Below are 27,552 nucleotides of genomic sequence, written 5' to 3' on the forward strand. Positions count from 1 at the left end.
TGCAGAAGGAAAAAAACAAAACAAAACAAAAAAAACCCCCGAGTTTAAGAACGTACACATACCATTTTTATTTTTTTCAATAAATACCTGCTTTTTGTCTTTATCCACCTCCTAGTGACCTGACACAACAGCCTGAAAGGAAGTACCCATTCCATCCCTAGCTGGGACCTGGGAGTGCTGGGCTGTGGGACCTCAAGTCAGGTCCCAGAACTGAGCAGGTATGCAGGCCTAGAACGCAAGAGGGAACCAGCCCTACTATGGCCCCCTGTTGAGAACTGGGGAGTCAGAGGCCTGAGACCTGTCTTGGCCCTGATCCGGGTCTTCAGCCGTCAAGGCTCGGAATCACCTCCAGTCACCAGCAGGGATCCTGGAGTCCTTCCACGCTCCGCAGACCCAGGCGAGCGCTGCATCCTCACTCCATGGTGACGGGAACATCTTCTACATCTCGGGGGACGGCACTCTGCAACTCACGCCTGATCTCCGGGGACAGCTGGGGGTGGGGCTGCAGCCGGAGCAGTTCCAGGAGGGCCTCCTTCTGCTCCGTGGCTAGGTCGGCCTTGTAGCGCTGGACCAAAGTCAACAGGCACTGGTGCCAGAGCACGGGCAGCTCACGCTTCTCTGTCCAGAAGCCCAGGAAGTGGAAGACCAGGGCGTCCAGCACTCGGTAGGGCAGTGCGTACTTCTTGTCCAGCAGCAGCCACAGGAAGATGCTGTTGGCCCCGCTGTACTCCATCTCTGCAATTTTCAGCATGGCCGCACTGGAGTGCAGCACGGGGATGGAGCACTTGGTGATGATGCTGCCCACGATGATGGCTTCCAGGAGGGTACAGGTGCCCGACTCGCACAGCGGGATCAGGATGCCTTTAAACCAGGCTCCAGGCTTGAACAGGGCCTTCTTCAGGGCCATGTAGAGGTGGAAGTTGAGTCGTTTGTACTCAGCAATGTCATCTCATACCCGGGGGAGCAGAACCAGGTTATAGAAGCGCTGGGCCATCCGTTCCTTTAGGTTAGAGGCAAAAATCCTTGTGGCTTGGTACATGGCAGCAGCGGTCCTGGCCTCAGGCTCTGTGATGTAGAGGATCTGCTCCCAGTTGGAGAGAGCAGGGATGATCTTAAATGCCTTGGGCAGTTTCCCACTGCGGTACTTAGACAACACCTCCTGAACCCCTCTGTAGACCTCTAGGACGCGGGGGTCCAGCTGGGGCACAGGGAAGCCTGAGACCTCGGACATGACCGTTTCGACTTCCGTCTGCTTCTCAGTTAACTGCTCCATGATGATGTCAGCCAGGGTGCGCCTGGCAGGAGGGTTCTGGTTCATGAACATCTCAAGGGCACACTCATCCTCGGGGTCCACGACCACCTCCGCCTGATAGCCCGGCCCTGCCATTGTGGCAGCCTTCTCCAGGGTGGGCCACTCCTCGTCATCTGATCCATCCTGCGGCACTCCTGGACCAAGCCGCGTAGCGCGCTCCCACGGCACCGCGGGTCTGTCCCCGCTCCCATGCTCTGCCTTGAGCTCCTCTTGCTGCTGCCGCGCTTGCTGCAAAATCCGTCGGGTCAGCCGGGGCCCCACGTACTCTTCCTCCTCGTCTCCGGTTCCGCGACCCTGCCCTTTTTCTCGGGTTCCTGCCCGCACCGCGTCCCCAGCCAGGATCTGCTCGGCCAGCGGCGCATGCTTTTCCTGACCCCCGGCCCCGCGGGCCGCCTTGAACTTGGGCATTTTTCTAGAAAACCGGGCCGTGAATTTTCCCACGTGGGTATGGACGGAAAAAGGCCCCGAGTGCGACATATACAATTTTTAAAACAAGACAAGACATCAGCTATAGTAGCTAGAAACTGGAGTCTCTGAATGAATATAACCTTGGAAAAGGTAGGAGGTATGATGATTAAGAAGGCTTTTGGGGACAGGTAACATTCTGTGTCTCGTTCCAGAGGCTTGATTCCATGGGTGTGTTCACTTCGTGAATCTGTGAAAATTCAGCAAGTTGTATATCTATGATTTTTGCACTTTTCTGAACTTCAAGGGAAATTACTTAATAAAATGAGTGGGCATGGAACTATAAAAGCAGAAATATAAGAAATGAATCCAGTGTCCTAACCAACTGCTTTCTGGAGAAATATTCTTATGCAATATGAAGAAACACTATCCTGCTCATTTTATTTTAAAAAAATAAATTCTCTTTAATACACTTTTGAGTCAGTTAAGTGAGAAAGAGTCCTCCTCGTGCAGTGGATCATGGTTTAACAGTGTAGTTGAGAATGAAATAGCAAAAAAAAAAACCTTTGGATTACTAGTAATAATTGGGAAGTGAAAGGGAAATCCAAATTTAAAGCCCAACTCATAAATTAATTTAGTTATTGCAAGTCTGGGGTTAGAACTCTTGTGAAGATAGATATTAAAAAAATCATATAGAATCTTCTTACTGTTTGAGGTATTTTGCCCAAAGCATCAGCAATTTCCATAGCTTTCTGCTCCGGAATCTCCGAGACCATTGAGCCCAAAGAGAAAACCACAATTCCGTGTTCTCCAGAAGCATTTACATAGGCTTCAAATTCCTAGAAGCAGAAGAGAAATTTCCAGTTAATTTTTTCTCATATTTTTTGATGACTATATGCATTCAGCTCTGAATAAGGTATCTTCCTCATAAGAAAGTGATTACAGGAGTGTGTATTTGTGTGTGTGTGTGTGTGTGTGTGTGTGTGATAGAGACACAAAGTATTAATGTGTGTTGTAACACCCTCCCTCCCCAAGTCCTTTCCATCCCCAAGGAGGAATGTTTCCTGCTTACAGAGTTATCACCCAGGTTCTCCTCTGAAATGTAGATTCCAAGTCATGTGTCAAGTTTCTGAGAGAAAAGTGATCAGAGGTAAAGCCAGATCCTTTTCCCCAGGGCTTCATGCAGCTGGGAAAGTTTGGAAGAAAGCAGGCTTTGGGGAGGAGGGCTGAACGAAAGAGCTGAAGGCAGTAGTAAGAAGGGAGGAAAGGGGAAGGAGCCTCCTGGAGAGAGGAGTGAGGTTTCAGCAGATTCCGTGAAAGGAAACATGGGAGGAGAGAAACACTGTCCAAATAGAATTTCAGCAAACTCTCTCCGGCACTTCCTCTCTAAGAAAATCTATGTAAAGACCCGTATTACTTTTCAAGACTTCTAGAATATTCTTTTTATGCTGAAAGAATGAATGGAGTCAAAGCACAAAGCTACAGAGGGCATTAAGAATTAGACTCATGATTAAGGAAAAACCTCAAATAGCAAAAAATCCTTCCACAACAAAAATCCTTCTGGCTTCCCTGCAGCCTGTGGCAGTCAATACACTTGAACGAGTAAAGCTCATATCCGTGTCAACTCCATGCTGAAATGTAACCAGTTAACCATGCATTTTCCCAACCTTTTCCTGGATAAGAGTTTCTAAGGTGTTTAAGTCAACGTGCCTGCTTTAGCATAAAGAATATACAGAAACGTATTTTAATCTTTCTCTGCTGATTCCGTACGTACTGTAAAATGTAAACTGTTCCTCCCTAGGTATGAAAAACACAAAATAAGGGACAGAAACCCTTGCCAAGTGTGTCCCAGCGACCTGAGCCCCTTCTGTGGGGTTCAGAGAAGGTGAAGGGCATGTGAGTAAACCTTGACCACCAAAGCCTCTTGGTAGGAAGGAGAAACAGGCATAGTTTTCACCCACGCAGCATATGACCCTTACCTAGAGCCCGCTTCCTATTCTTAGTTCACTATGGCCCTCACGGTCATCCAAGGAAGGCTGCACGTGCAAGGCTGCTCCATTGTCTCAGGAAGCATCCAGCAAAGATCACCAGCAGGCAGACAGCCTTGGCTACTTAAGGACACAGTTCAAGACAAGGCAACGAGACTTTCAGAAGAAACTTCAGGGCCAGATGACCCAAGGAATAAGGAATGGAGAACAGAGACAGGGTGGCATGCCGACCCCTGTGTGGATTACACCAGCTTGTTCTCCTCTGCATGTGAGACAGGATCATCCGAAAACTAGGGCCTGAGTGCATTCAAAGTCCTTCCCTTTACTAACGGCATCCTATTGTCATTATGATGACTTTTTAAGTCAAGGAGTAATTGGGGGGGGGGGGCATGCCATGTAGCTTGTGGGTTCCCTGACCAAGGACTGAACCCATCAAGTGAGTTTTGGTGTATTTGAGCTATCAACTATGATTGATTTGCCAGTTAACAATGACTCTTACAACTACTAGAACCCGAGTAATCTGTGGTTCCTTGAATGAAGCAGAAAGTTGGATATTAGAAAATGTCTGTGTGTGTAGGGTGAGAATCAGACATGGCAGGGATCCCAGCTAGTAAGTACAGGTTAGTTTACGACCTGGCAAAGGCCTATCCCTTAAGGAATAATGGATAGACTTAGAGATCAATGTCAAATGAAAGCTCTGAAAATGATAGGGATAGAATGAAGGGACATAATAGATGATTACATAGTTAATCCCACTAGCAGATTATAAGTAGAAAAACATAGGAGACCCCTGTAAGTTCATGATTACTTGAGAAAGCAGGTTTCCTTAACCACAAAACCAAGCAGGCTTGCGTAACAACAAAACCAGGCAGCAAAAGCATGGTGTGTCCCAAAACACTAAAACAATGGTAGCGTGAGACCAACGTCCTGCCCAGTGAGTTCAGTAAGTTAATGATTCCTAGGACTTGCTGTCTGCACACATAACCGTGACCCTAGCTTGACCATATAGGGACAAGAAAACGCTCCTGGAGGAGGAGCCGATGATGGAAGCATGACGTCTACTCAAGAAAGACAAAGGTCTTCTCCCCCTCCCTGCTTTTCCTTTGATCATAAAGCTGTAGCACATTAAGTTCTCAGGTGTGGCATTTCTCACCCGCCCTCTTGTAAGCCTCAAGTGTGTGTGCTTAGTCACTTCAGTCATGTCCAGTTCTGTGAGACACTATGGACTGTAGCCTGCAGACTCCTCTATCCATGGGATTCTCCAGGCAAGAATACTGGAGTGGGTTGCCATACCCTCCTCCAAGGGATCTTCCTAACCCAGGGATCAAACCTGCAGTGTCTCCTCCATCTTCTGCATTGCAGGTATATTTTTCTTTACCACTGAGCCACCCAGGAAGCCCCATGTAAGCCCCACAAGCATCCTACCCTAATAAATCACTCTGCCTCTCACTGGATTCTTCTCTATACTGATACATAAAGAACTATGGTACCAGAACTCTTTGGAGTCCTCCTGAAATGATGCCAAACTTTTCAGCAAGATGCAACAGGAATAATGCAATCAGAAGAATAGCAGCATTAGTCACAGCGTTGAAACTAGAACCTGGAGATGAATGGTGGGTGTATCTCAGGAAGAAAGGAAGGAAACCCCTAGATTTAGCCTTGGGCAATAATCTTAGCATGGCGTGATCTGTTCCCAAACTTCAGAGCCAACTCCAGAGCGCTCCAGGCTTCAAGACACACACACACTACCCGTGCACGCACACACACGCAGTGGTAATCTACTTGAAGGAAACAGAGCAAGGCACAAGTAGGGCAATTTTCCCTGAACTGTTGGTTATTAATGATCTAATTCACTCCCTGAGAGTCTCCAGATGGTTTTATATGTCTCCAAAGAATGCCACGGAGAAGGTGATAGCACCCAACTCCAGTACTCTTGCCTGGACACCCTGAGAGCTGGTGTCCAGAGGTAAAGAAGCTGGGTACCAAGTGCCATTGCGATGGGACACGGACCCCTGCCTCCATCACTGCCGTGTCTCAGGTGACTGAGAACCATGGCATTTAGTGTAGTATTGTTGACCTTTCTAGGTTCAAAAGCAGTTGTAGTGTTATCAGGCATCCTGGGCCTTGTTAATCTCCTGTTTGTCAAGTGTACTGACTTCGAAACCCAGGAGGCTTTTACTAGAAGTCCTGACTTTGGCTGTGAGTTTAGTATTTTGAGTTCTAGGCTTTTATTAGATTTTTCCTTCCCAAATGCCTTTCATTTTGCAAGGAGACTCATGAAACAGTATGTTGGAAATGTGTTGCTGTCTCATTGTACATTCAGAGCCACTTAGGAACACTTTGAGCTTCCTTGTCACCACTCTCTTCTCTTCATCATCTTCAAGTCTGTTCTTACTGATCCTCTGTTTGACTGTTTTCCTTACAACCATTGTGGATGTGTGGACACCATCTCTGGACCTCTGTGTATTCTGAGATGTTCTCAGCCTGAGAGGGGACTGACATCTTGGAATTCTTGAGTGTCATGCCTTTTCTCTCAGCATTGCTCTACCATCTTCATTCTTTGATGGCATCCCGAAGGTATGCCCAACACCAAGCTGTGCTTTCTCTAGGGACTCTCATTAACAAAGATTTCATCTTTATACTTGAAAAGTTCAGGACTTTTACCAAGAGCATTGGGAATAGTATGATCCCCAATAGAAGGAAGGAAGTGCAGAGCAGCACTCTCTAACTAACCAAGGGGAAAAAAGATAACAGCAATGTGACAGACCAGCATAAATCAAGAAAAAGGGAAATGACAAAGCAAAGTAAAAATAAACTGCAAGAGTTATAATCATATCTGTTGATTGTTAAGTGCAAACAGGTGAAATTCAACTGTTAAAGGAATCTGCCTGACTAGGTTAACAATATTGGCTCTGTAGAGCTTTCGGGTTTATTTTGTTGTGTTTATCTTTTGCAGCACAGTATGTGGGGTCTTAGTTCCCTGACCAAGAATCAAACCCACGCCCCCTTCATTGGTAGCACAGAATCTTAACCACTGGACTGCCGGGGAAGTCCGTGCTTCATGTTGTTTAAAGAGAAGGAAGAAGGTTGAAGACCTGGAGTATTAAGGAGGCACTAGAGAAATGTAAACAAAAGCAGTGCAGGAATGGTGATATTAGCATCTAAAAATGGAATTTCAAATTAAAAGCATTTCAGTAAGACAATGGGAACTGCTATCAGGCACAATTTACAGAAATATTCTCACATCGAAGCTCACTTGCAAAAAACAAGGCAGCAACCAACACACATCCAATACAATTTACCACTTAAGGGGAAAATATGTCAATAAATGATATAAAGATGTGATGTCAAGAAAGACCTTTGATAAAGTTCTGCAGTCTCTCCCATGAAACATCCTAAATAAAGAAGAAAATCACTTAAATAAATAAGAGCTGTTTTCCAAATGCAACAGCAAACATGCAAAAATATCTTGCTCGGACCTGCTGGCTAACTTTCTTTCCTTTGATCTGAGATATGACTGTTGGTTTCATGACATTTCACCCCTTTCTTTTTCTCTGTCTGAAAAAGAACCATTAACGGATTTCTACACTCCTGGATTTTCTCATCTTGCTTTCAGAAAATCCACAGCACACCTTCTTTCTTCACCAGACCACCCCACTAGACACAAATGTGTCCAGCAGACCATGGGGGTCTCAGAATCTTATTGCCAGGGGTCTTCGAGGGCTTACGAGATCTCTCCTCACATTACAGGGGTGGAATCAGAGCCCCATTCAGGAGCCCCTGTTTTGCAGCAGTGGGATGGAGGTATCCAGGTAGCACCCGACTCCTCACCTGGTATTGCTCCTGCTGCCAGAAGTTTCAGCTGGCTATGACAATTATATAATCATTTAAAACATGAGGGCTGCTCTGCTGGCTCAGCGATAAAGAACCTGCCTGCTGGTGCAGGAGACTCGGGTTCAATCCCTGATCTGGCCGAGGAGCAACTAAGCCCGTGTGCCACAAGTACTGAGCCTGTGCTCTAGAGCCCAGGAGTTACAACTACTGAAGCCAGGCCTCCCTAGAGCCCGTGCTTCTCAACAAGAGAAGCCACCGTCATGAGAAGCCTGTGCACCGCAATGAAGAGTAAGCCTCTCTCGCTGCAACCAGAGAAAAGCCTGGGCAGCAACAAAGACCCAAGGTCAAAAATTATTATTTTTAAAATATTATAAAATACGAATGTCAGAAGCTCACTGGAAATAAGATTCATCACTCTATGAGGGTGATAGTAGCCCCTCGTAGGAGCCAGACTCAGCATCTGGAAAGTACTTGGGCTACCAGCAGATCCCAAACCAATACTTGAATAAATGAAGGAACGCCCACTGAACTGTCACCTACTTGAAGAATCTTTCCCAAATCCCCATTAGAAGGAAACTCTCCTGCTATTCTCTATCCTCTCTGTCGAGATTTGGAAGAGAATGTGAATGCTACTTTTGTTTTTTTTCTGCAAACTTCCAGTTGCAGAGGGTGAAAACATTAATATATAAGCATTTAAGAGAGTGAGATGCATGAGCTTTGAATCCAGCATCAGAACCTGGCTGTCTAGTGATTTGCTTTATTATAGGAAATGGAACTGCCGTATTCAGCTTCTTATTATCTAGAAACTGGACTTTTAACCAGGAACATAAAGGCAATTTTCCCTGCCACGCAGGATCTATCTATTGATGCCAAAGAATTATTTCAGCAATCTTGACTTTTGTGAGCCTGACCTGACCATGGGCAAAGTGCACGCTGCACAATTTTGTTCTCTGCAAGGAACCCTGGACCCAGGGCCCTGTGTTTATGGCATTTAACCCATGTCACATCTAATCAATTACTATCCACTGGAGTGCACAGAATAAAATGGCCAAAGTACACTTTCCTAAAATCTCCGATTAAAAAAAAACAAAAAACAAAAAAACCTAGAAGAAGATGCCAAAGAGTTATAAATTACAACTCACTCCTAAGAGACTGGTGAAATAGAAATGAACAAGAGAAGGCATTTGAGGCTGTCTCAGCAGATCCATGACAAGTTCACCCACTCAAAGTTCTTGCTAGAATACAGGTATACAAAGTTCCCACTCAAATGCACACCTGAGAGAGTGGCTTTTTGCTAGCGCAGTTGATCCCACCAACAAAAACTATGTTGGGCATGATGGGTCTTGGGAAATTAAACACAAAGTCACTTCTGAGAATCCAGACAGACCCAAAACTCATGAGATCCCGAACAGTCATGTCTTTCTGAAGGATTTCCGAGGCAAGCAGCCCGTATGGGGAATAAACCATATCGCACAGCAAACTCTCTGACAAGGTGATGAACATGTTCTTCACCCGCTGCAGGAAGGTCATGTGATCTGAGTTAAAGGACAGATACCTGGGCACGTAGGATGGTGGACTGGGGCTCTGGGTACCCTGAAAGTCCAGGCTGCATGGCAGTCCATTCAAGAAGAACACGGCAGGCACAGACAGGTACTGGGCCACGATGGGGCCGCAGGGAAGGAAAGGGTCTGTCAACACGGCATCGAAGCTACTTGCCGTCAGGGAGGCCATCAGTTCCTTGTTGTGCAGTAAGTGGGAGCAGGCGGATAAGAGCAGAGCCGAGTCCTTTTTGATTTTCTGGTAGGTTTTGATCACGCGCTTCAGGAAAGGATCATCCTCAAAAACAGTACGCCCAAGGCTGATAAAAGTCTCTTCCAAGTCCTCCCTTCGGAATGGCACAGGGTACCTCTTCAAGGTGTAAAATGCTTCCTCTTTAATGTATATGGAGGCGTCAGGTGCCAGGACCACTATGTCATGTCCCTTCTGCTGCAATGGCTGGAGGGGTCCGACCAAACTCAGCCAGTGGCTGCCATCTACCGGGACCACCAGCAGCTTCCCACCCTGGGACACGGAGGGGCCGAGTGCCCACAGCAGCAGGAGCAGGATGACTGGGCGATCCCCCTGGGACCCTGCTGTCATGCTTGCTCTGCTGTTACTACCGAGACAGCCACCTGCCGGAGGTCTGCCCCCTCTCACTTACATAACTCAGGAACCAAACTAAACACCAAGTTAGTGTTTGCTTGTGTCATGTGACCATAGCTGTCAGTCAGCTACAGACTGCTGGGCGTTTACTTTTAGAGATAAAGAGGGCAGGACTTTCTAGGTCTCGCCACAGGCAACAGTTTAACTGTCTGGAAGCCCCTAAGCACGCAAATTCTTTTTTTATCTTTTCAATTGAACTATACCATACTGTGTTAGTTTCAGGTGTAGAAGTGATTTAGGCATATGCATGCTCACGCTTCTGCACTCTTAAGCTCCCTCCCCACCCTCCCCTGCCCAGGAGTTCACCAAGATCAAGATTCTAGGTGAGAAGAAAAAAGGTGGCAAGGGTTTGGCTCATAGGTGTGTGCTTATCTGTCATTCTGAAATTCATAGTCCAATTTAAACAATAAGGGCAGTCGTTCTTCTAAAGTCTCAATGTCACAAGCGTTCATCTGTAGATTACATAGAGCAAAGGGGCTGTAAAAACACATAGTCACCACGTTAATGATTTTATGACTTTACTGCATCAGGCAGAGCCTCAGAACTTTTTGAGGCCGCTGTGCACTTGAATGGTTTAAGAGTGTGACTCTGTCCAAGACCAGAAATTGTTCTTTACCAAAATGAATAGCAGGCAGTCCACACCCACTCTCAAAAATTATGACCAAGAACCATGACTAAGCAATCCAATAAAACTTCTTCCCTGCAGCCTGTGGAGACCTGACCCTCAGAATCCACTGTGAATTCCCCCACTCATCAAAGATTTATGGCAAGTGTTGGCCCTCCCAGCATGATGCGAAGAGCCAGGGCCCGAAATCCAAGTTAGACACGGTCTGTGCCTGTCAAGAGGGCTCTGGCAGACAAACAACAAGGCAATTACAGGGCAGGCTGAGATGTGCTGGGGTCGGGGAGCATGGGTAGCCAAGGAAACCGAGCAGGGCAGTGATGTAGTCTTGCTCTGGTGTCTACTAAAGAGTGGGGTGTCTGCAAGAGCGTTCCTAGACTCCCTGGAAGGTGATTTCTTTTAAAGCTGAAGCCATGCTGAAGTGAAGAAACTCACCGTCCCAACTACTCTTAGCTCTTTTGATGGAATCAAACCGGAGCTGCTTGTTACTAAACTGAAAAGGGCTACATAAACAGGTCCACTGCCTCTGGATAATCTGTGGGGCCCTCCAGGGGAAACAAAGTCACCTTCATTGACTTTCCATAGCATTTTGCTTTATTCTGCCTTGTCACTGTCGCCATTTACTCAGTCAGTCGTGTCCAATTCTTTTGCGACCCCGTGGACTGTAGCCTGCCAGGCTCCTCTGTCCATGAGATTTCCCAGGCAAGAAAACCAGAGTAGGTTGTCATTTCTTTCTCTGGGAGAGCTTCCCAACCCAAGGATCGAACCCACGTCTCCTGCATTGACAGGTGGACTTTTTTTTTTTAACCATCGAGCCTCCAGGGAAGCCCCCATTCTGCCTTGTATCCTTCAGCAATTTGCCTGAGTTCCCTACTAGACTCCCTCTCTGCCTCTATCTCTACCTATCCACGGCTTTGCAGACAGTAAGACTCAGTAAATGTTTCTGTTTGGATGTGATGCCCCTTCTCCCTTTGCTCTAGGCCCTCTATTCAACCCAGCAAGTGCCAAATCGGGATCATTCTACCACTGGTTCTCAGACCCAGCTGCCATGGTTTTGTTTCTAGGCCTCAACCTCCAAGGCTCTTAGTCCCTACCTCTCTTTTGATTCCCTGCATCGGCCATCCATCGCACAGTCCCAGCCGCCACCATCCCTGAAACCTTGGTCAGCACATTCCTAGGGTCCAGAATAAATGCAGACTCCACAGCTTTGCCTTCAAAACGCCCTGGAATGGACTCCATTTCATTCCACTTCTCTAGCCTTTCTGCTTAACTGCTCTCTCTGCCCCTTTCCTTCCTGCCATTTTGAATCACTTAACCTACCCCAAACACACCTTGTACTTTTCCATATTGCTTTGTTCACAGTGGACTCTATTACCAATCTCTACTTTCTACTATTGTTTATTGCATGCTTCCCAAGTGCCAGGTTGGCTTGAGTTTCTCAAGGTGATATGGAATCAGCAGTTTGTTCTGGTGAAAAGGTGAACCCTTTTGGATCTATTACCTTTTATGATGAAATATTGAGTTCATTGGTTAATCATTTCCTCTTAGAACTAAGTGAACTTCATTGGTGTTGCCTCACCATTTATCAAGGAAATTAATATAGTGTCATAGAAAGAAAAAGGAGGGAGTGGAAAAGTCAAATATCAAAAAGAAAAGCATGGTGATACAGCAGTTTTAGCAGAAATAATCACGAAATCCCAAGTTTACATGCAGCACTTAAACATGGCCAGCAGTTTTCATCATTTTGATATACTGGGTCAGGAGTTAACAGACTATGAGCCAGAGCACCCTGGGGATCCCCAAAAAATGTTCAGAGAATTTTTCAAAGTTAAAATTGTTTCTAAGATAATGATATTTGACTTTTGAATACACTGGAGTTTCCCAGTGGCTACATGACACGTGATATAGCAATACATTGAATGCAGAAGCAGATATAAAAGTCGAGCTCTTCTGTTAATCCAGAGAGATGTTAAAAAAAATAGAAAATAATGGCACTGTTTGTTAATGTTTTGAAAAAGTTATTTTCCATAAATATATGATTTATATTAGCATGTAATGGGTTTATCGTTATTAAATTGACCTTGTTTTAATTTTTGCTGGAGCAAGTACTGATAGATATAACTCACATAAACAAAAGCAAAAGGGTCCTGAGGAAAAAAAAGTTGGAGAAATGCTGTTCTAGACAAATGGTAAGAGTGTTTGTTTCTCAGACAAGGATCAGACTAAACTTACTCTGATTACTCTACTCTACCCCCAACTTAGATATATCAATAACCTCAGAAATGCAGATGACACCACCCTCATCTCAGGAAGCGAAGAGGACCAAAGAGCCTCTTGATGAAGGTGAGTGAAAGAGGAGAGTGAAAAAGGTAACTTAAAACTCAACAGTCAAAAAACAAAGATCAAGGCAGAGATCCCATCACCTCAAGGCAAATAGATGGGGAAACAATGGAAACAGTGAGAGACTTTATTTTCTTGGGCTCCAAAATCTCTGCAGATGGTGACTACAACCATGAAATGAAAAGATGCTTGCTCCTTGGAAGAAAAGTTATGATCAGAGACAGCATATTAAAAAGCAGAGATGTTACTTTGCCAACAAAAGTCCATCTAGTCAAAGCTATGATTTTTCCAGTAGTCATGTATGGATGTGAAAGCTGGACTATAAAGAAAACTGAGCACCGAAGAAATTGATGCTTTTGAACTGTGGTGTTGGAGAAGACTCTTGAGAGTCCCTTGGACTGCAAGGAGATCCAAGCAGTCCATCCTAAAGGAAATCAGTCCTTAATATTCATTGGAAGGACTGATGCTGACAGAAGCTCCAATACTTTGGCCACCTGATGCAAACTTATTGGGAAAGACCCTGATGCTGGGAAAGACAGCAGGCAGAAGAAGGAGAGGATAAAGGATGAGATGGTTGGATGGCAATGGACATGAGTTTGAGCAAACTCTGGGGGATGGTGAAGGACAGGAAAGCCTGGCTGCAGTCCACGGAGTCGCAACAAGTTGGACACGACTGAGCGACTGAACAACAGGACAACACCCCTCACCTCCAGCCAAGCGGAAGCCTGATGTCAAGCCTACTTTAAGAAAATGACTTTCTTGTTTTGGGTTCGAGTTTATACACCATTTTTGTGTTTCCTGTCTAGAGAATATCCTTTAGTATTTGTTGGAGAGCTGGTTTGGTGGTGCAGAATTCTCTCAGCTTTTGCTTGTCTGAAAAGCTTTTGATTTCTCCTTCATACTTGAATGAGATCCTTGCTGGGTACAATAATCTGGGCTGTAGGTTATTTTCTTTCATCATTTTAAGTATGTCTTGCCATTCCCTCCTGGCTTGAAGAGTTTCTATTGAAAGATCAGCTGTTATCCTTATGGGAATCCCCTTGTGTGTTATTTGTTGTTTTTCCCTTGCTGCTTTTAATATTTGTTCTTTGTGTTTGATCTTTGTTAATTTGATTAATATGTGTCTTGGGGTGTTTCTCCTTGGGTTTATCCTGTTTGGGACTCTCTGGGTTTCTTGGACTTGGGTGATTATTTCCTTCCCCATTTTAGGGAAGTTTTCAACTATTATCTCCTCAAGTATTTTCTCATGGTCTTTCTTTTTGTCTTCTTCTTCTGGAACCCCTATGATTCGAACCCAAAACAATAAAGTAAATGGCAACGGGATCATATTTATTAGTAATTACCTTAAACGTAAATGGGTTGAATGCCCCAACCAAAAGACAAAGACTGGCTGAATGGATACAAAAACAAGACCCTTACATATGTTGTCTACAAGAGACCCACCTCAAAACAGGGGACACATACAGACTGAAAGTGAAGGGCTGCAAAAAGATTTTCCATGCAAATTGGGACCAAAAGAAAGCAGGAGTCACAATACTCGTATCAGATAAATTAGACTTTAAAACAAAGGCTGTGAAAAGAGACAAAGAAGGTCACTACATAATGATCAAAGGATCAATCCAAGAAGAAGATATAACAATTATAAATACATATCCACCCAACATGGGAGCACCGCAGTATGTAAGACAAATCCTAACAAGTATGAAAGGAGAAATTAACAATAACACAATAATAGTGGGAGACTTTAATACCCCACTCACACTTATGGATAGATCAACTAAACAGAAAATTAACAAGGAAAAAAAAAAAAAACAAAAACATGTATCTATAAAGCTCACTAAAGCAAAGCACAGTAAAATGAGGTATGGCAATAAAAGGCATTAAATTTATCAAATAAAAAATAAATAAAGTGCTGAAAAATTAAAGCTGTCAATTCTGTAATAGATATTCATTGAAAGTATCTTTTGAAATGGGAGTGAAAACACCTTCAGAGAAATGAAAGCTAAGGAAGCATGCACGAGCTATAAAAAATGATAAAGTCCTTTATGAATGATGATAATATCAAAACAAAACTGGGAAATACAGGAAGGAGTAAAGAGCACTACGAACAGTCAATACATGGATAAACATTAGAAACTATTCTCTTTTCTTAATTTCTTCATGGTAAACTATCAACATTATATTGTGAAATTTTTCAGAAAAAAAAAAAAAAAAGAATATGGTATGACATAGTTCTGTCTTAGATATTATGCAAGTGGGATGAATACTGAAAATAACTAAAGTACCTCATGGTAAAAAATAAAAATAAAAATAAAAATAAAAAAAATAAAGACAGAGATAAACTATAAAAAAAAAAAAAAGAATTTCTACTAAATTAAAAGTTTTTCTTTCAAAGTTGTGAAATTGCAATGTTGTGGTTAAAATAGACCAAGTCAAAAATTAAAAAAAAATAAAATAAAAAATAAAAAAAAATAAAAAGTAATGTCAACTAAAAAAAAAAAAAAAAAAGAAAATGACTTTCTTTCTTGATCCAAGACCTTGATTTCCTGACCAGAGATGGAACCAGTGCTCCCTGCATTGAGAGAACAGGGTCATAACCACAGGACCATCAGAGAGATACCTGTGAGAACTATCTGCTAAGGTAGTCAGAGCCACATCTCCCCATTTGGTGATAACCGCTCAGTGGAGGTCGGGTGGGCGGAACAAATGAGTGGGCGGGGCCTCTGCGGCTGCGTGAAACCGGTCACAGAGCACCGCGTGAGCAATGCATTCTGGGCTCGCCCAATGAGACGCGGCATCATCACAAGGGGCGCCCACTCTGGGCAGCCTGGCCTGGTGGGCACTCGGGTCCGCGCCCCGGGGGCTGCCAGCCAGCACCTGTCCTTGGCCCGCGGGGCCGTTCCCGGCCTTCCAATATGGTAGACTACTACGAGGTGCTGGGCGTGCCCCGCCAGGCCTCGTCGGAAGCCATCAAGAAGGCGTACCGCAAACTGGCGCTCAAGTGGCACCCGGACAAAAACCCCGAGAACAAGGAGGAGGCGGAGAGGCGATTCAAACAAGTGGCCCAGGCCTACGAGGTGTTGTCCGACGCCAAGAAAAGAGACGTGTACGACCGCTACGGCGAGGCGGGAGTGGAGGGCGGCGGCGGTGGCCGCGCCGGCGGCGGCAGGCCATTCGAGGACCCCTTCGAGTGCATCTTCACCTTCCGGGACCCGGCCGACGTCTTCAGAGAGTTTTTCGGCAGCCGGGATCCATTTTCGTTTGACTTCTTTGGAGACCCGCTGGAGAACTTTGTGGGGGGTCGGAGGAGATCCCGGGGAAGCCGAAGCAGGGGGTCCGCGTCGCTCTTCTCCGCCTTCAGTGAATTTCCACCATTTGGAAGTGGTTTTTCTCCTTTTGATACAGGGTTTACCTCATTTGGTTCCATTGGGAATGGGGGCCTCTCTTCCGTCTCCATGTCCCGTGGTAGTGGGGGGACGGGCAACTTTAAATCCATGTCGACTTCCACCGAAATCATGAACGGCAAAATGATCACCACCAAGAGAATCGTGGAGAATGGCCAAGAAAGGATAGAAGTGGAAGAAGATGGGGAGCTGAAGTCCCTGATAATAAATGGCAAAGAGCAGTTGTTAAGCACTGACACCAAGTGATCCTGGTCCACGTTGAACTTAGAGCACAACTTGAGGAATAGCAGGGCGTTCTTTGTTTGTTTTTTTAAGATTGCAAGCGAGCTCTACTTGCAAAACAACTGTACTCAAGAATTTATGAACAGTTCGTGCCAACGCCTATTTGTTGCTGCTGTTGGGCCACAGAATAGGACCCCTGTTTTTCTTTAAAACTGTTGTAAATATCTGTATGCACTTTGCTATTTATTAAACATAACCCCAGGGCAGACGCTGCTTATTTCGTGTTACTGAGACAGAATGTTCACCAGGGCACCTTCAACCTGGCTTTTCTACTTTATTTGCAATGTGAACCTAGTGGTTTGCTCTGATGTTAATGTTGCCAAGATAAATCAGTTTACTTCCATTTTTTAGCACAAAGTAGTAAGAGATATGAATATATTAATAATACTTTTGGTTTAAAGACGGCATTTAGTTCCACATATTGCTGGTGACCCACTGAGAGTTAACTGTTTAAATAAAACATTAAGCCTAGGCTTTTTAAAAACAGTTAAACCTGGTTTCCCTGGTGGCTCAGAGGTAAAGCGTCTGCCTGCAGTCCAGGAGACCCAGGTTTGATCCCTGGGTCGGGAAGATCCCCTGGAGAAGGAAATGGCAACCCACTCCAGTACTCTTGCCTGGAAAATCCCATGGACGGAGAAGCCTGGTGGGCTACAGTCCATGGGGTCCCAAAGAGTCGGACATGACTGACTGACATCACTTAAGCCTGGTAAAGGTAATGTATTTAGTTTCTCATGCTTGCGCTAACAATTTACAATTTACCACAAATTCAGTGACTTGGAACAATGTGTATTTATTCTCTTAAAGATCTGGAGGTCAGAAATCTGAAGTTGGTTTTGTAGGAATGAAGTCACTACTAACAGGGAACACAGGTGGGCGGGCTGTAGTCCAAATAGTTGCAGAGTCTAATATAGCTGAGTGACTACACACACACGCACATACACATTGTCTCTCTCCGCACCCCCCCCCAACTCATTCTCCCTTCAGTGCTATGCTAAGTCACTTCAGTTGTGTCTGACTCTGTGCGACCCCATAGACGGCAGCCCACCAGGCTCCCCCGTCCCTGGGATTCTCCAGGCAAGAACACTGGAGTGGGCTGCCATTTCCTTCTCCAATTTCCTTCTCCCTTCAAAGGCTAGGGCGAAACACTTAAGTGAATTCCTCACAGTTACACAATTGATTATGAGCAGCCTCAGGACAGTATTCAGATCGCTTGGCTTAAGCAATAATGAAAAAAAAGAACAGTGGTGGTAATGACCAAAAACAATGAAAATCTCATTGCTAGCTTTTGATTGGTTCTGCAACTAGGACGGCTGGAAATGTACAAAGCATTTCCGTAAGGCTAAACACAATTTTCCCATTGCCACATGCACAGTGTATCTCATCTCAGGTTGACAAAAGCCAGAAATTTTGGAAAGCTTTGAATAGTGGAAAATTTGGAATATTGATTGAGTGGTGCAACATACACAGATCTGAGAGGTAGCTTTCTGTTGGCACATTTTCTGCTCTCAAAATCTTTTTGGGCATAGTTGCTTGAGGATATTCCATTACAAAGTGTGCGACCCCCATCCGTTGCTGCTGCTGCTAAGTCACTTCAGTGGTGTCCGACTCTGTGTGACCCCATAGACGGCAGCCCACCAGGCTCCCCGGTCCCTGAGATTCTCCAGGCAAGAACACTGGAGTGGGTTGCCATTTCCTTCTCCAATGCATGAAAGTGAAAAGTGAAAGGGAAGTCGCTTGGTCGTGCTCGACTCTTAGAGACCCCATGGACTGCAGCCCACCAGGCTCCTCCGTCCATGGGATTTTCCAGGCAAGAGTACTGGAGTGGGGTGCCGTTGCCCCCACCCGTTGGTCATCTCCAAAGAAAGGTTTGCATAAGGCATGAGAGTGAAAAGATATCTGAACTGGACAGGCTAAAAATGCAGCTTGTTCTCTCATCTGAAATTATAATCACTCTATTTGTGAGTCTACCACCTAGGGTACGGGTCTTGATTATACTGTATCTTCATCTCTCCTACACATCTCATTGTGGTTCCTTCTTTATATCTTTAATTATAGACTTGTCTTTTCTGCTAGTTTTCAGGCCTTTCACATCAGTATTCTATAAATGGTAATACTGGTGTTCCCTGGTATCAGCTGGTAAAAAATCTGCCTGCAGTGCAGTAGACCCTGGTTCCATTCCTGGGTCGGTAGCTCAGCTGGTAAAAAAAATCCACCTGCAATACAGGAGACCCCAGTTCAATTCCTGGGCCAGGAAGATCCCCTGGAGAAGGGATAGGTTATCCACTCCAGTATTCTTGGGCTTCCCTGATGGCTCAGATGGTAAAGAATCCACTTGCAATGCAGGAGACCTGGGTTTGACCCCTGGCTTGGGAAGATCCCGTGGAGGAGGGCATGGCAACCCACTCCAGTATTCTTGCCTGGAGAATCTGCATGGACAGAGGAGACTGGTGGGCTACAGTCCATGGAATCACAAAGAATTGGACACGACTGAATAACTACAGCACGGGAGGGTGTGAATTTGAGTTCTTCCTTCAACATATTGGCCACTGCCCTCAATATAAAATTAATGAGATGTTTCACATTAAGTCTTCAAATCATGCTATGTATTTTACACTTACACCTATGTCAGTTTGGACTATCCTCATTTTAAGTGCCCAGTAGTCATATGTAGTTAGTGGCTACTTCATCAGATAACATATGATCAATGTTTGTAAATGTTCCATTAATCCATCTAAAAATGCATATTTTTGATTTTCTAATTAAAAAGCTCAACACACCTAATTCTGAAAGTGATGTCTTAAAATATTTCCCCATTTAACTGAATTTTGCTCAATTTACATTTGTAATATTTAATAGTTTTTACTTTAAACATATAGCTGCTGAATTGGCACACATAGGTTTGACTGTTTCCTCATAAAGTTTGCCTTTTAAAAATGTTTAATCATGATAAAATACCCCAACATAAGATTTAGCATCTTAACCATTTTTTAAGTGTACAGTTTGGTAGTGTTCATTACAGTCATATTGTTGTGCAACCAGTCTCCAGACTGTTCATCTTGAAAAGCTGAAACTGTATACCCCTTAACATCTCCACAGTTTCCCCCACTTCATAGTCCCTAGCAACCTCCATTTTACTTTCTGTCTCTATGAATTTGACTACTCTAGGTTCCTCATATTAGTGGAGTCATACAGTATGTGTCTTTATGATACTGACTTATTTCACTCAGCATCATGTCCTCTAGGTTCATTCATGTGGTCATATATGTTGTCAGAATTTCCTTCATTTTTAAGGCTAAATAATATTCTATTGTATAGATGGACCACATTTTGCTTATCTGTTCATCTGCCAATGGACATGGGTTTCTCTCACCTTCTGGCTGTTGTGAATAATGCTGCTATGATGGGTATACAAATATCTCTTCGAGATGCTCCTTTCAATTATTTTGGGTATATACCCAGAAGTGGAGTTGCTGGATCATCTGGTAATTCTATTTTTAATTTTTTGAGGAGTTGACATACTGTTTTCCACAATGACTGTACCATTTTACACTCCCACCAACAGCACTATGAGGGTTCCAGTGAAGGAACCCTGTGGTGAGGGATCTGAGCCCCATATCAGGTATCCCAGACCAGGGTTCTGCATCAGGAAGAAGAACTTCCAGAATATCTGGCTTTGAAGGTCAGTGGGGCTCACTTTTGGGAGAACCAGAGGGCTGTAGGAAATCGAGACTTTACTTTTCAAGGATTCACACAAAATCTCATACACTCTGGGGCCCAGAGCAAAAGCAGGAATCCGCTAGTCTTGGAGAACCTTCCAGAGAGGCAGGAGGCAGCAGAGATCATCCTGGGGATGTGGACACTGACAGCAGCTCTTTGGAGCGCTCCATTCTCTCATGATGACACTGAGTTGGCAATGGCCATTTGGGGATCAACCCTCTAGCTTATTAGTACCAGGACCCAGCCCCACTCTCCTTGCTTATAGGCACCAGTACTATGATGCTTCAGGTCAAGCAGCTAGCCAAGTGGGGACAGAGGCCCACTTGCTAACAGGCCAGCTGCCTAAGACCCCCTGAGTTCTCAGCCACCCAGCACCTGGACCCATTCACCAGAGGGCCCAGGACCTGGACTCCTACCAGTGCACCAGCACTAGCCCAAGGATGCCTAGGGCCCAGGCCCCATCCTCCAGTGGGACAACACCAAATCCAGGACCCCCAGGCCCTGCAGCCAGAGACCCTGGGTCACAACTCCACCCACCAATGAGCCAGCACTAACCCTTGGATTACCTGGACCCTGACCCTATCCTCCAGCAAGCTGACACCAGATCATGGACCCCTGGGCCATTCAATCAGAGATTCCAGGACCCAGCTCCACCTACAAGTGGGCCAGCATTAGCCCCAAGACTCAACCCACCCACAAGCAGGCTGGTACAAGCCTCAGGACTCCCTGGGCCCTGGCTCCATGTACCAGCAGGCCAAAACAAGTTTTGTGACACTCCAGACCCCACAGCCAACCCATCAGATTATAAGCTGACTTTGCAGCAGAAATTCTGCAGGCTGGAAGGAAATGGCATGATATATTTAAAGTGATGAAAAACAACCAGAAGTGCCCTACTTGACACAGCTTTCATTCCGATTCAAAGGAGAGGTCAAAAGTTTTACAGACAAGCAAAACTCACAGTCTAGCACCATGAAACCAGGTTTACAAGAATTTTTAAAGAGTGTTCTCTAAGTGGAAAAGTAAAGGCCACAATTAGAAATATGAAAATTACAAAAGAAAAATTTTCTTTGGTAAAGATAAATATACAATAAAGGTAGTACATCAACCACATATAAGGCTAGCAGGAAGGTTAAAAGACAAAAGTGGTAAAATCATCCGCAGTGAGTAGCTAAGGGATACACAAAACAAAAAGGTGTGAAATATGTCAAAAATAGTAAATGTGGAGGGAGTTTGAAAACAGAGTTGTTAAAATGCTTTTGAACTTCAAATATTAACAATTTAAAATAATCACATATATATAGAGACTGCTACCAAGAAACCACATGGTAACCACCAACCAAACATCTATAACACACAAAAAAATCCAAATTAGAAAGGAAGAAGTAAAACTGTCACTGTTTTCAGATGACATGACACTACACATAGAAAACCCTAAAGACGCCACTAAAAAAACTATTAGAACTCATTAATGAATTTGGTAAAGCTGCAGGATATACAATTATTAACAGAAACCTGTTGCATTTCTATATACTGACAATGAACTATCATAAAGAGAAATTAAGGAAACAATCTATTTCCAGTAACATCAAAATAATAAAACACCTAGGAATAAATATAGGAAGATAAAAGACCTATACTGAGAAATTTATAAGGCACTGATAAAAGTAATTGAAGACAACACAAACAGATGGAAAGATGTACCATATTCATGGATTGGAATAGTTAATATTGTTAAAACGACTGTACTACTTAAGGCAATCTATAGATTTAATAAAATACTTAATACAAATGGCATTTTTCAAAGAACTGTTACATGTACATGGTGATTAAGCAAATAACAAAAGATGATGAGATAAAACATTTTAAAAACACAGGTTGGTAAGAATGTAAAGAAAAGGGAACTGTAGTGCACTGCTGGAGGCAGTGTAAATTGGCACACCCACAATGGAAAACCGTACAACTGCCGCATGGTGCAGCAACTCTACTCCCGAGTATTTACACAAAGAAGACAAAAACAGGAATTAGAAAATACATACGCACCCCGAGGTTCATCGCAGCACTATCTACAATAACCAAAAATATTGGCTATTGAATATTCAGTTCAGTTCAGTCACTCAGTCGTGTCCGACTCTTTGCAACCCTATGAATTGCAGCACGCCAGGCCTCCCTGTCCATCACCAACTCCCAGAGTTCACTCAGACTCATGTCCATCGAGTCAGTGATGCCATCCAGCCATCTCATCCTCTGTCGTCCCCTTCTCCTCCCTCCCCCAATCCCTCCCAGCATCAGGGTGTTTTCCAATGAGTCAACTCTTAGCATGAGGTGGCCAAAGTATTGGAGTTTCAGCTTTAGCATCAGTCCTTCCAATGAACACCCATTACTGAGCCATAAAAAAGGATGAAATCTTGCCATTGCGACAACATGGATGGACCTCATGGGTATTACACTTAGTGAAGTAAGACATATAAAGATAAATATGTATGATTTCACTTACATGTGGAAAATAAAAGGCAATGAAAATGAACAACCATAACAAAACAGAAACAGACTCACAGATACAGAGAACAAACAGGCTATTGACAGGGGATCAGAGCAGGGAAAGGAGAGTAAAGGGTGAGGGGGATTAAGATCCAAGCTTCCAGTTGCAAAATAAGTGTCATAGGTATGAAATGAGTGTGAGATACAGTCAATAGTTACATAATACATTTCTGTGATGGATATCATAGCTGGATTTATGGTGATTATTTTGAAGTGTGTAGAAGGACTGAATCACCATGTTGTGTAATAGGAACAAGCATAGTGCTGCAGACCAATCATACTTTGAAAACTAAGAAGCAAACTCATAGAAATAGAAATCAGCTTTGTGGCTACCAGAGGCAGGGAATGGGAGGAGGGGGAGCAATGAAGAATCTGCCTGCAATGCAGGAGATAGAGATTCGATCTCTGGGTTTGGAAGACCAGCCCCTGGTGGAGGGCAAGGCAACCCACTCCAGTACTCTTGCCAGGAAAATCCCATGGACAGAGGGGCCTGGGAGGCTACAGTCCATAGGGTTGCAGAGAATCGGACATGACTAAAGCGGCTGAGCACACAAGCAGTCTATGTACTAATTTCCGGTCATCAGTTCAGTTGCTCAGCCATGTCCAACTCTTTGCGACCCCATGGAGTGCAGCACGCCAGGCTTCCCTGTCCATCACCAGCTCCCAGAGCATGCCCAAACTCATGTCCATAATTTCCAGTTATAAGAGAAATAAATACCAGGACTGTAGTTAACAACATTAATTCCTTTAATTTTGTACTTATATGAGATGATGCGTGATCACTAAACTTGTGGTAAAAGTCTCATGATCTAGAAAGTCAGATCACTCTGCTATCCACCTTAAGTTTAACCAAGGTTGCCTGTCAATTATGTCTCAATAAAACTGGAAGAAACCATGGCAAACAAGCACCTGAACACAATTTTATATTGAGCATATGTTTAAAGGATAATATTTTAATATATTTGATTCAATAAAATATATTATGAAAATTAACTGCAATCCTCTTTTTACTTTTTTTTTAATATACATACTAAAAAGCCTTCAATTACATATATGACTTACATTAGATTCCTATTGGACAATTCTGTACTAGACCATAAAGAAAACATATTAAGAAATTTTTAAAAATAGTGACTCACAAGAAACATTCTCTGATTATAATTCAAAATAATTAGAAAAAAATAAGGGAAAAATGACTGCAATAATCTTAATTATATGGGAATTAAGAAACAATCTTCTTTAAAATAAATAGAAGCCACTGACAAAGAGCAAATCAAAAACATAAATTAAAGTAAAAAAAATGAGAGCAATTTATGCAAGATTCTAAGGGATTGAGAAAAATGTTTTATTTATGAATAAAGAAACTTCAGTTCCTCATTATTAAGAAAACATAAAAGAACTTAATGCTTACCTAAGGAAATTAGAAAAGCAGCTATAAATTAAACCAAAGGAAACAAGGATGATACCATTAGCAAAAACAATAAAACAACAAGCTACAATTAATGAAATAGTAAACAAAAAGAGTAAAACGAAAGAGCAAATCCAAAAGCTATTTCTTTGAGAAGACCAATAACGTAACTCAACATATCATAAATTATAAGAAGGAGAGGAACAAAAATATTAAAAATTTAAACTTTAATCTTTCATATTTTGATGAAAATTTCCATAAACATTTAAAGGAGTCACATCTAAGGGTAAACCAAATCAAATAAATGAGAATGACAAAAATTTCAAAATAAAAATTTAACGGAACAAAAATGATAACTCTTGAGAATTACAGGGTAAATGTTCTTACATGTACCAAATAAATTGGCACAAACATATCTAAATGCTTCCAGATGACATAACTTGTCATGCTGGGCACCCTTTAATAATGATACTAGATACTATTTGCATGTTCACAGTGACAACATTAAGGTCAGAAGGGTTAGGTCTGCCACCCATGGACATTCAACTACAAAAATGAGGGTGAAGATGTGAGCAAATACTATTAACTCTAGAGAATATATTCACACCGGAAAACTAAAAGGAAAACAGCAGCATTTGCTCTTCAAACTCTTCCCTCATTTTCACTATTTACAAATCTAATAGATACATACATATTTTATAATTGAACAAATGCATTGCACGAAAAAAGAAGAAAACAAAGTAGAATAAATCTTTTGTGGTGTGGGCAAAAAAAAAAGAAAACTGAAGTTAGAGTCCTGTGCAATAATGAATGCATTCATATAAAGAGATACAAAAATATGACTACAAAAACTCTAAGAGATCTAAAGTCATGGAAATTAATATAAATCCAGTATATGTCATATAAATGGGCAAAAAAAAAAAAAAGAGGGCTAACTAAGTAGATTAAAAAACAAATCCTGCTCCAAGAGTCCTATTTTGATTAAACCCAAATATTCAGGGTTAACATAGGAAGACTCTGAAACCATGAAGAAAGTGGTAGTTTCCATCATGGAAATTTGGGGTGCAGTGACCAGGGCTGGGGTAGGTGTGGTGATGCGGTCAAACGCTTCCTCTTTGAGACTCAGTTCTCAACCTCACTGCCTTCCTCCCGTCCACTGTGTTCAAAGCCTCAGATCGACCTCCTCTCCAGCCCCCACCACCAGCCTTTGATGACTTCAGCGTCCCGTGAAGGAGAACTACCTGACATGGAATCCAACTGTGCACATCCCCACATTTTACTCCAGACCCCAACTCCTGGTCAAAAGACTTCCGGTCAGCACAGCTCCATCTCTGAGGAGCTGGACTCAGCTATTTCTTTCTCTGATCACAGAGACCGCAACTTCTCTCTCTGGTATGGTCTCACTTCCACTTGATTTATTCAGTCCCTCTGAAACTTCTGCTTCCTTTCGGGATCTAGGTCTCCTGTGACCACACCTCAGCGGCTTCCAAGCCAAAACCCATTAAAACGATCAGGTCAACCAATGCAATCTGTCAGTTCTTCCTTTTGAAGTGGAGTCAGACCCCATGGTCCTTACTGGCCATGTCCTCTGTCTACCTTTTGTCTGTGGAAAAACCTTTAGTCAAAGAATGAGTATAGTCAGAGAAATGAGAAAATGCAAAAACAAAGGAAAACAGTCCAACAAAACTAAATAGTCGGTAAGCAAAGTCAAGGACCTTTAGATATAGATAGATAGATATAGATATGCTATAGATAATGCTCTGAGCCATATCCCATGAGCTGTCATAGATACTGAAACCCCCATGAGGTGGAAGAAGTTAACCCCGTGATAACCAGACTGTAGCCACGACATAGAAGCTGCCACTATTCTGAGAACTGGCCTCAAGAAAATGGGAACAAACTGGCCCTGGGACAGATTAACTGTACTGAAAGCAATCAAAATGATGGTGGTCAGACCACTGATTTTGAGATGACTGTCAGAGCTGACTGTGCTGTTTCTACACAGAGCCCCCTCCCCTCTGTCAATAAAAGCTCTTGCCCCTGATTGTCCAAGGAGGGAATAAGTGTTTGGACAGGACTCGCCTCTCTGCATCCCCATCCCGGGAACATTCATCCAAGCAAACTTTCACAACCACCAGTCTTGCTTCTTTATTGTCTTTTGAGCCGCAAGCAACCAGACTCCACTTTGCTTACACGTCTATTGAACACCCTCAGGCAAAATCCCCTGAAGGATAAATTCACAGCTCAAGTTCCTGCTCCTACTCCGCTGGAGAAAACCGCACAATAGTTAAACCGATGCCTTTACAAAAGGGCAATCATGGTGGAATCACACCACTGCCTGTGGATCCTATCACACACCCTCAACCCTGCCTCCCACTCCTCTCAGAGATCATTGGAAGCCTTTACTGCCCTCCTGGAGGCACGTTAACAATGCATCTCACCACAGATGGTGAGCAGGAGAATGAGAAGGGGAAATCATCAGAAAAACCAGTACATAACAAAACACCCTGAACTATTATTGTTTTTTAAAAAATAAAACGTGCTCCACTGGGAACACTGATTGAACAAAAGCAGCAGTACACACCTGAGATAAAGGTTTCTTGTTGGCACAGTTGATGCCCCCAATGAACACCATGTTGGGCATGATCGGCCGCGGGTAGTCCATCACAAAGTCTCCTCTGAACAGCCACACCGATCCAGAGGCAAGAATCTCCACCAGTGACACCTCTCTCTGAAGAAGCTCAGAGGCCATACGTTCATAAGGAGTGAGAGAAACCTGGCAAATGTACTTCAAGCCCAAAGGGTAGAGCATGTTCTTGACCCTTTGGAAGAATGTCATGCGGTCTGAATTCATTGTTAACAACCTAGGAATGTATGAGAAAGGGTTTGGGCATGCTGTGCTCTCAACATCTAAGTCACAGGGAAGGAAACGCAAGAAAAACACAGCAGGAATGGACAGGTACTTAGCCAGCACTGCCCCACAGGGGTAAACAGGGTCTGTTAAAACCACCTCGAAGGAACTGGCATTCAGGTCTCTGATCAGGTCCTTGTTATACAATAGTGCCTCACAAGACCTTGCAAAGAACAAAGACACATTTTTCAATGTTGCCATAGTTTCCAAAAACCATGTTAGAAAACGTGCTCTTTCAAAAAACTCATCAGGACGGCCCTTCATGATGGAATCAAACTCGTCCCGGGTGTACGGAATGGCGTAGGTTTTCATGGTGAAAAAGTCGTCTGCCTTGATGTGCAGGTTCACCTCCGGAGCAACGACCACTGCCTGGTGACCTCTGGCGTGGAGCTCCCGCACAGCCTCCCGCATGCTGAGCCAGTGGCTGCCCTCCATGGGGACCACCAGCACCTTCCCAGCCTCAGCCCATCGCCCGACGCACAGACAGAGCAGGAGTCCAGCCAGCACCTGCCGCCGAAGCTGCAGTCCCAGGGCCATCTCCGCACAAACCAGAAGCTACTGAGTCTCTGGTTGGGCTGTGCCACTTATA

The 27,552-nt window shown here is 43.8% G+C and overlaps 2 protein-coding genes and 2 pseudogenes across 13 annotated transcripts in view; 1 reads left to right on the forward strand and 3 right to left on the reverse strand.

Moving 5' to 3' along the window:
• The window catches only part of LOC147374915 (UDP-glucuronosyltransferase 1A9-like), a 128,125-nt gene that overhangs the window by 3,707 nt on the left and 96,866 nt on the right, over positions 1-27,552 (reverse strand). For 2 of the 10 annotated variants that reach the window (XM_086377045.1, XM_086377044.1), the window contains exon 2: positions 2,425-2,556. In XM_086377045.1, the coding sequence (XP_086233171.1) occupies positions 2,425-2,556 (132 nt within the window). Of the gene's footprint in view, positions 1-2,424; positions 2,557-8,681; positions 9,747-22,146; positions 22,362-26,636; positions 27,524-27,552 lie in introns of those variants that run through there. The other 8 variants (XM_086377061.1, XM_086377047.1, XM_086377046.1 and 5 more) reach the window with 8 other exon arrangements.
• Positions 44-907, reverse strand: LOC147374917 (bystin pseudogene; annotated as a pseudogene). Its single transcript, XR_015155168.1, has one exon. The product of XR_015155168.1 is annotated as a bystin pseudogene (transcript).
• Positions 44-2,417, reverse strand: LOC147374916 (bystin pseudogene; annotated as a pseudogene). The gene has a single exon (XR_015155157.1). The product of XR_015155157.1 is annotated as a bystin pseudogene (transcript).
• On the forward strand, positions 15,487-16,595 carry LOC147374918 (dnaJ homolog subfamily B member 3-like). Its single transcript, XM_086377183.1, has one exon. It carries the CDS (start codon positions 15,619-15,621, stop codon positions 16,351-16,353), a length of 735 nt encoding a protein of 244 aa, XP_086233309.1. The 5' UTR covers positions 15,487-15,618; the 3' UTR covers positions 16,354-16,595.

The sequence above is a fragment of the Bos grunniens genome, chromosome 3 (genome assembly GCF_055505025.1).
Source record: "Bos grunniens cultivar Pamir isolate PY7600 chromosome 3, Bosgru_T2T1.0, whole genome shotgun sequence".
Lineage (NCBI taxonomy): Eukaryota > Metazoa > Chordata > Mammalia > Artiodactyla > Bovidae > Bos > Bos grunniens.

Coding starts and splice junctions, on each gene's coding strand:
- LOC147374918 (XM_086377183.1), top strand. CDS start 15,619: ATGGTAGACTACTACGAGGTGCTGGGCGTGCCCCGCCAGGCCTCGTCG.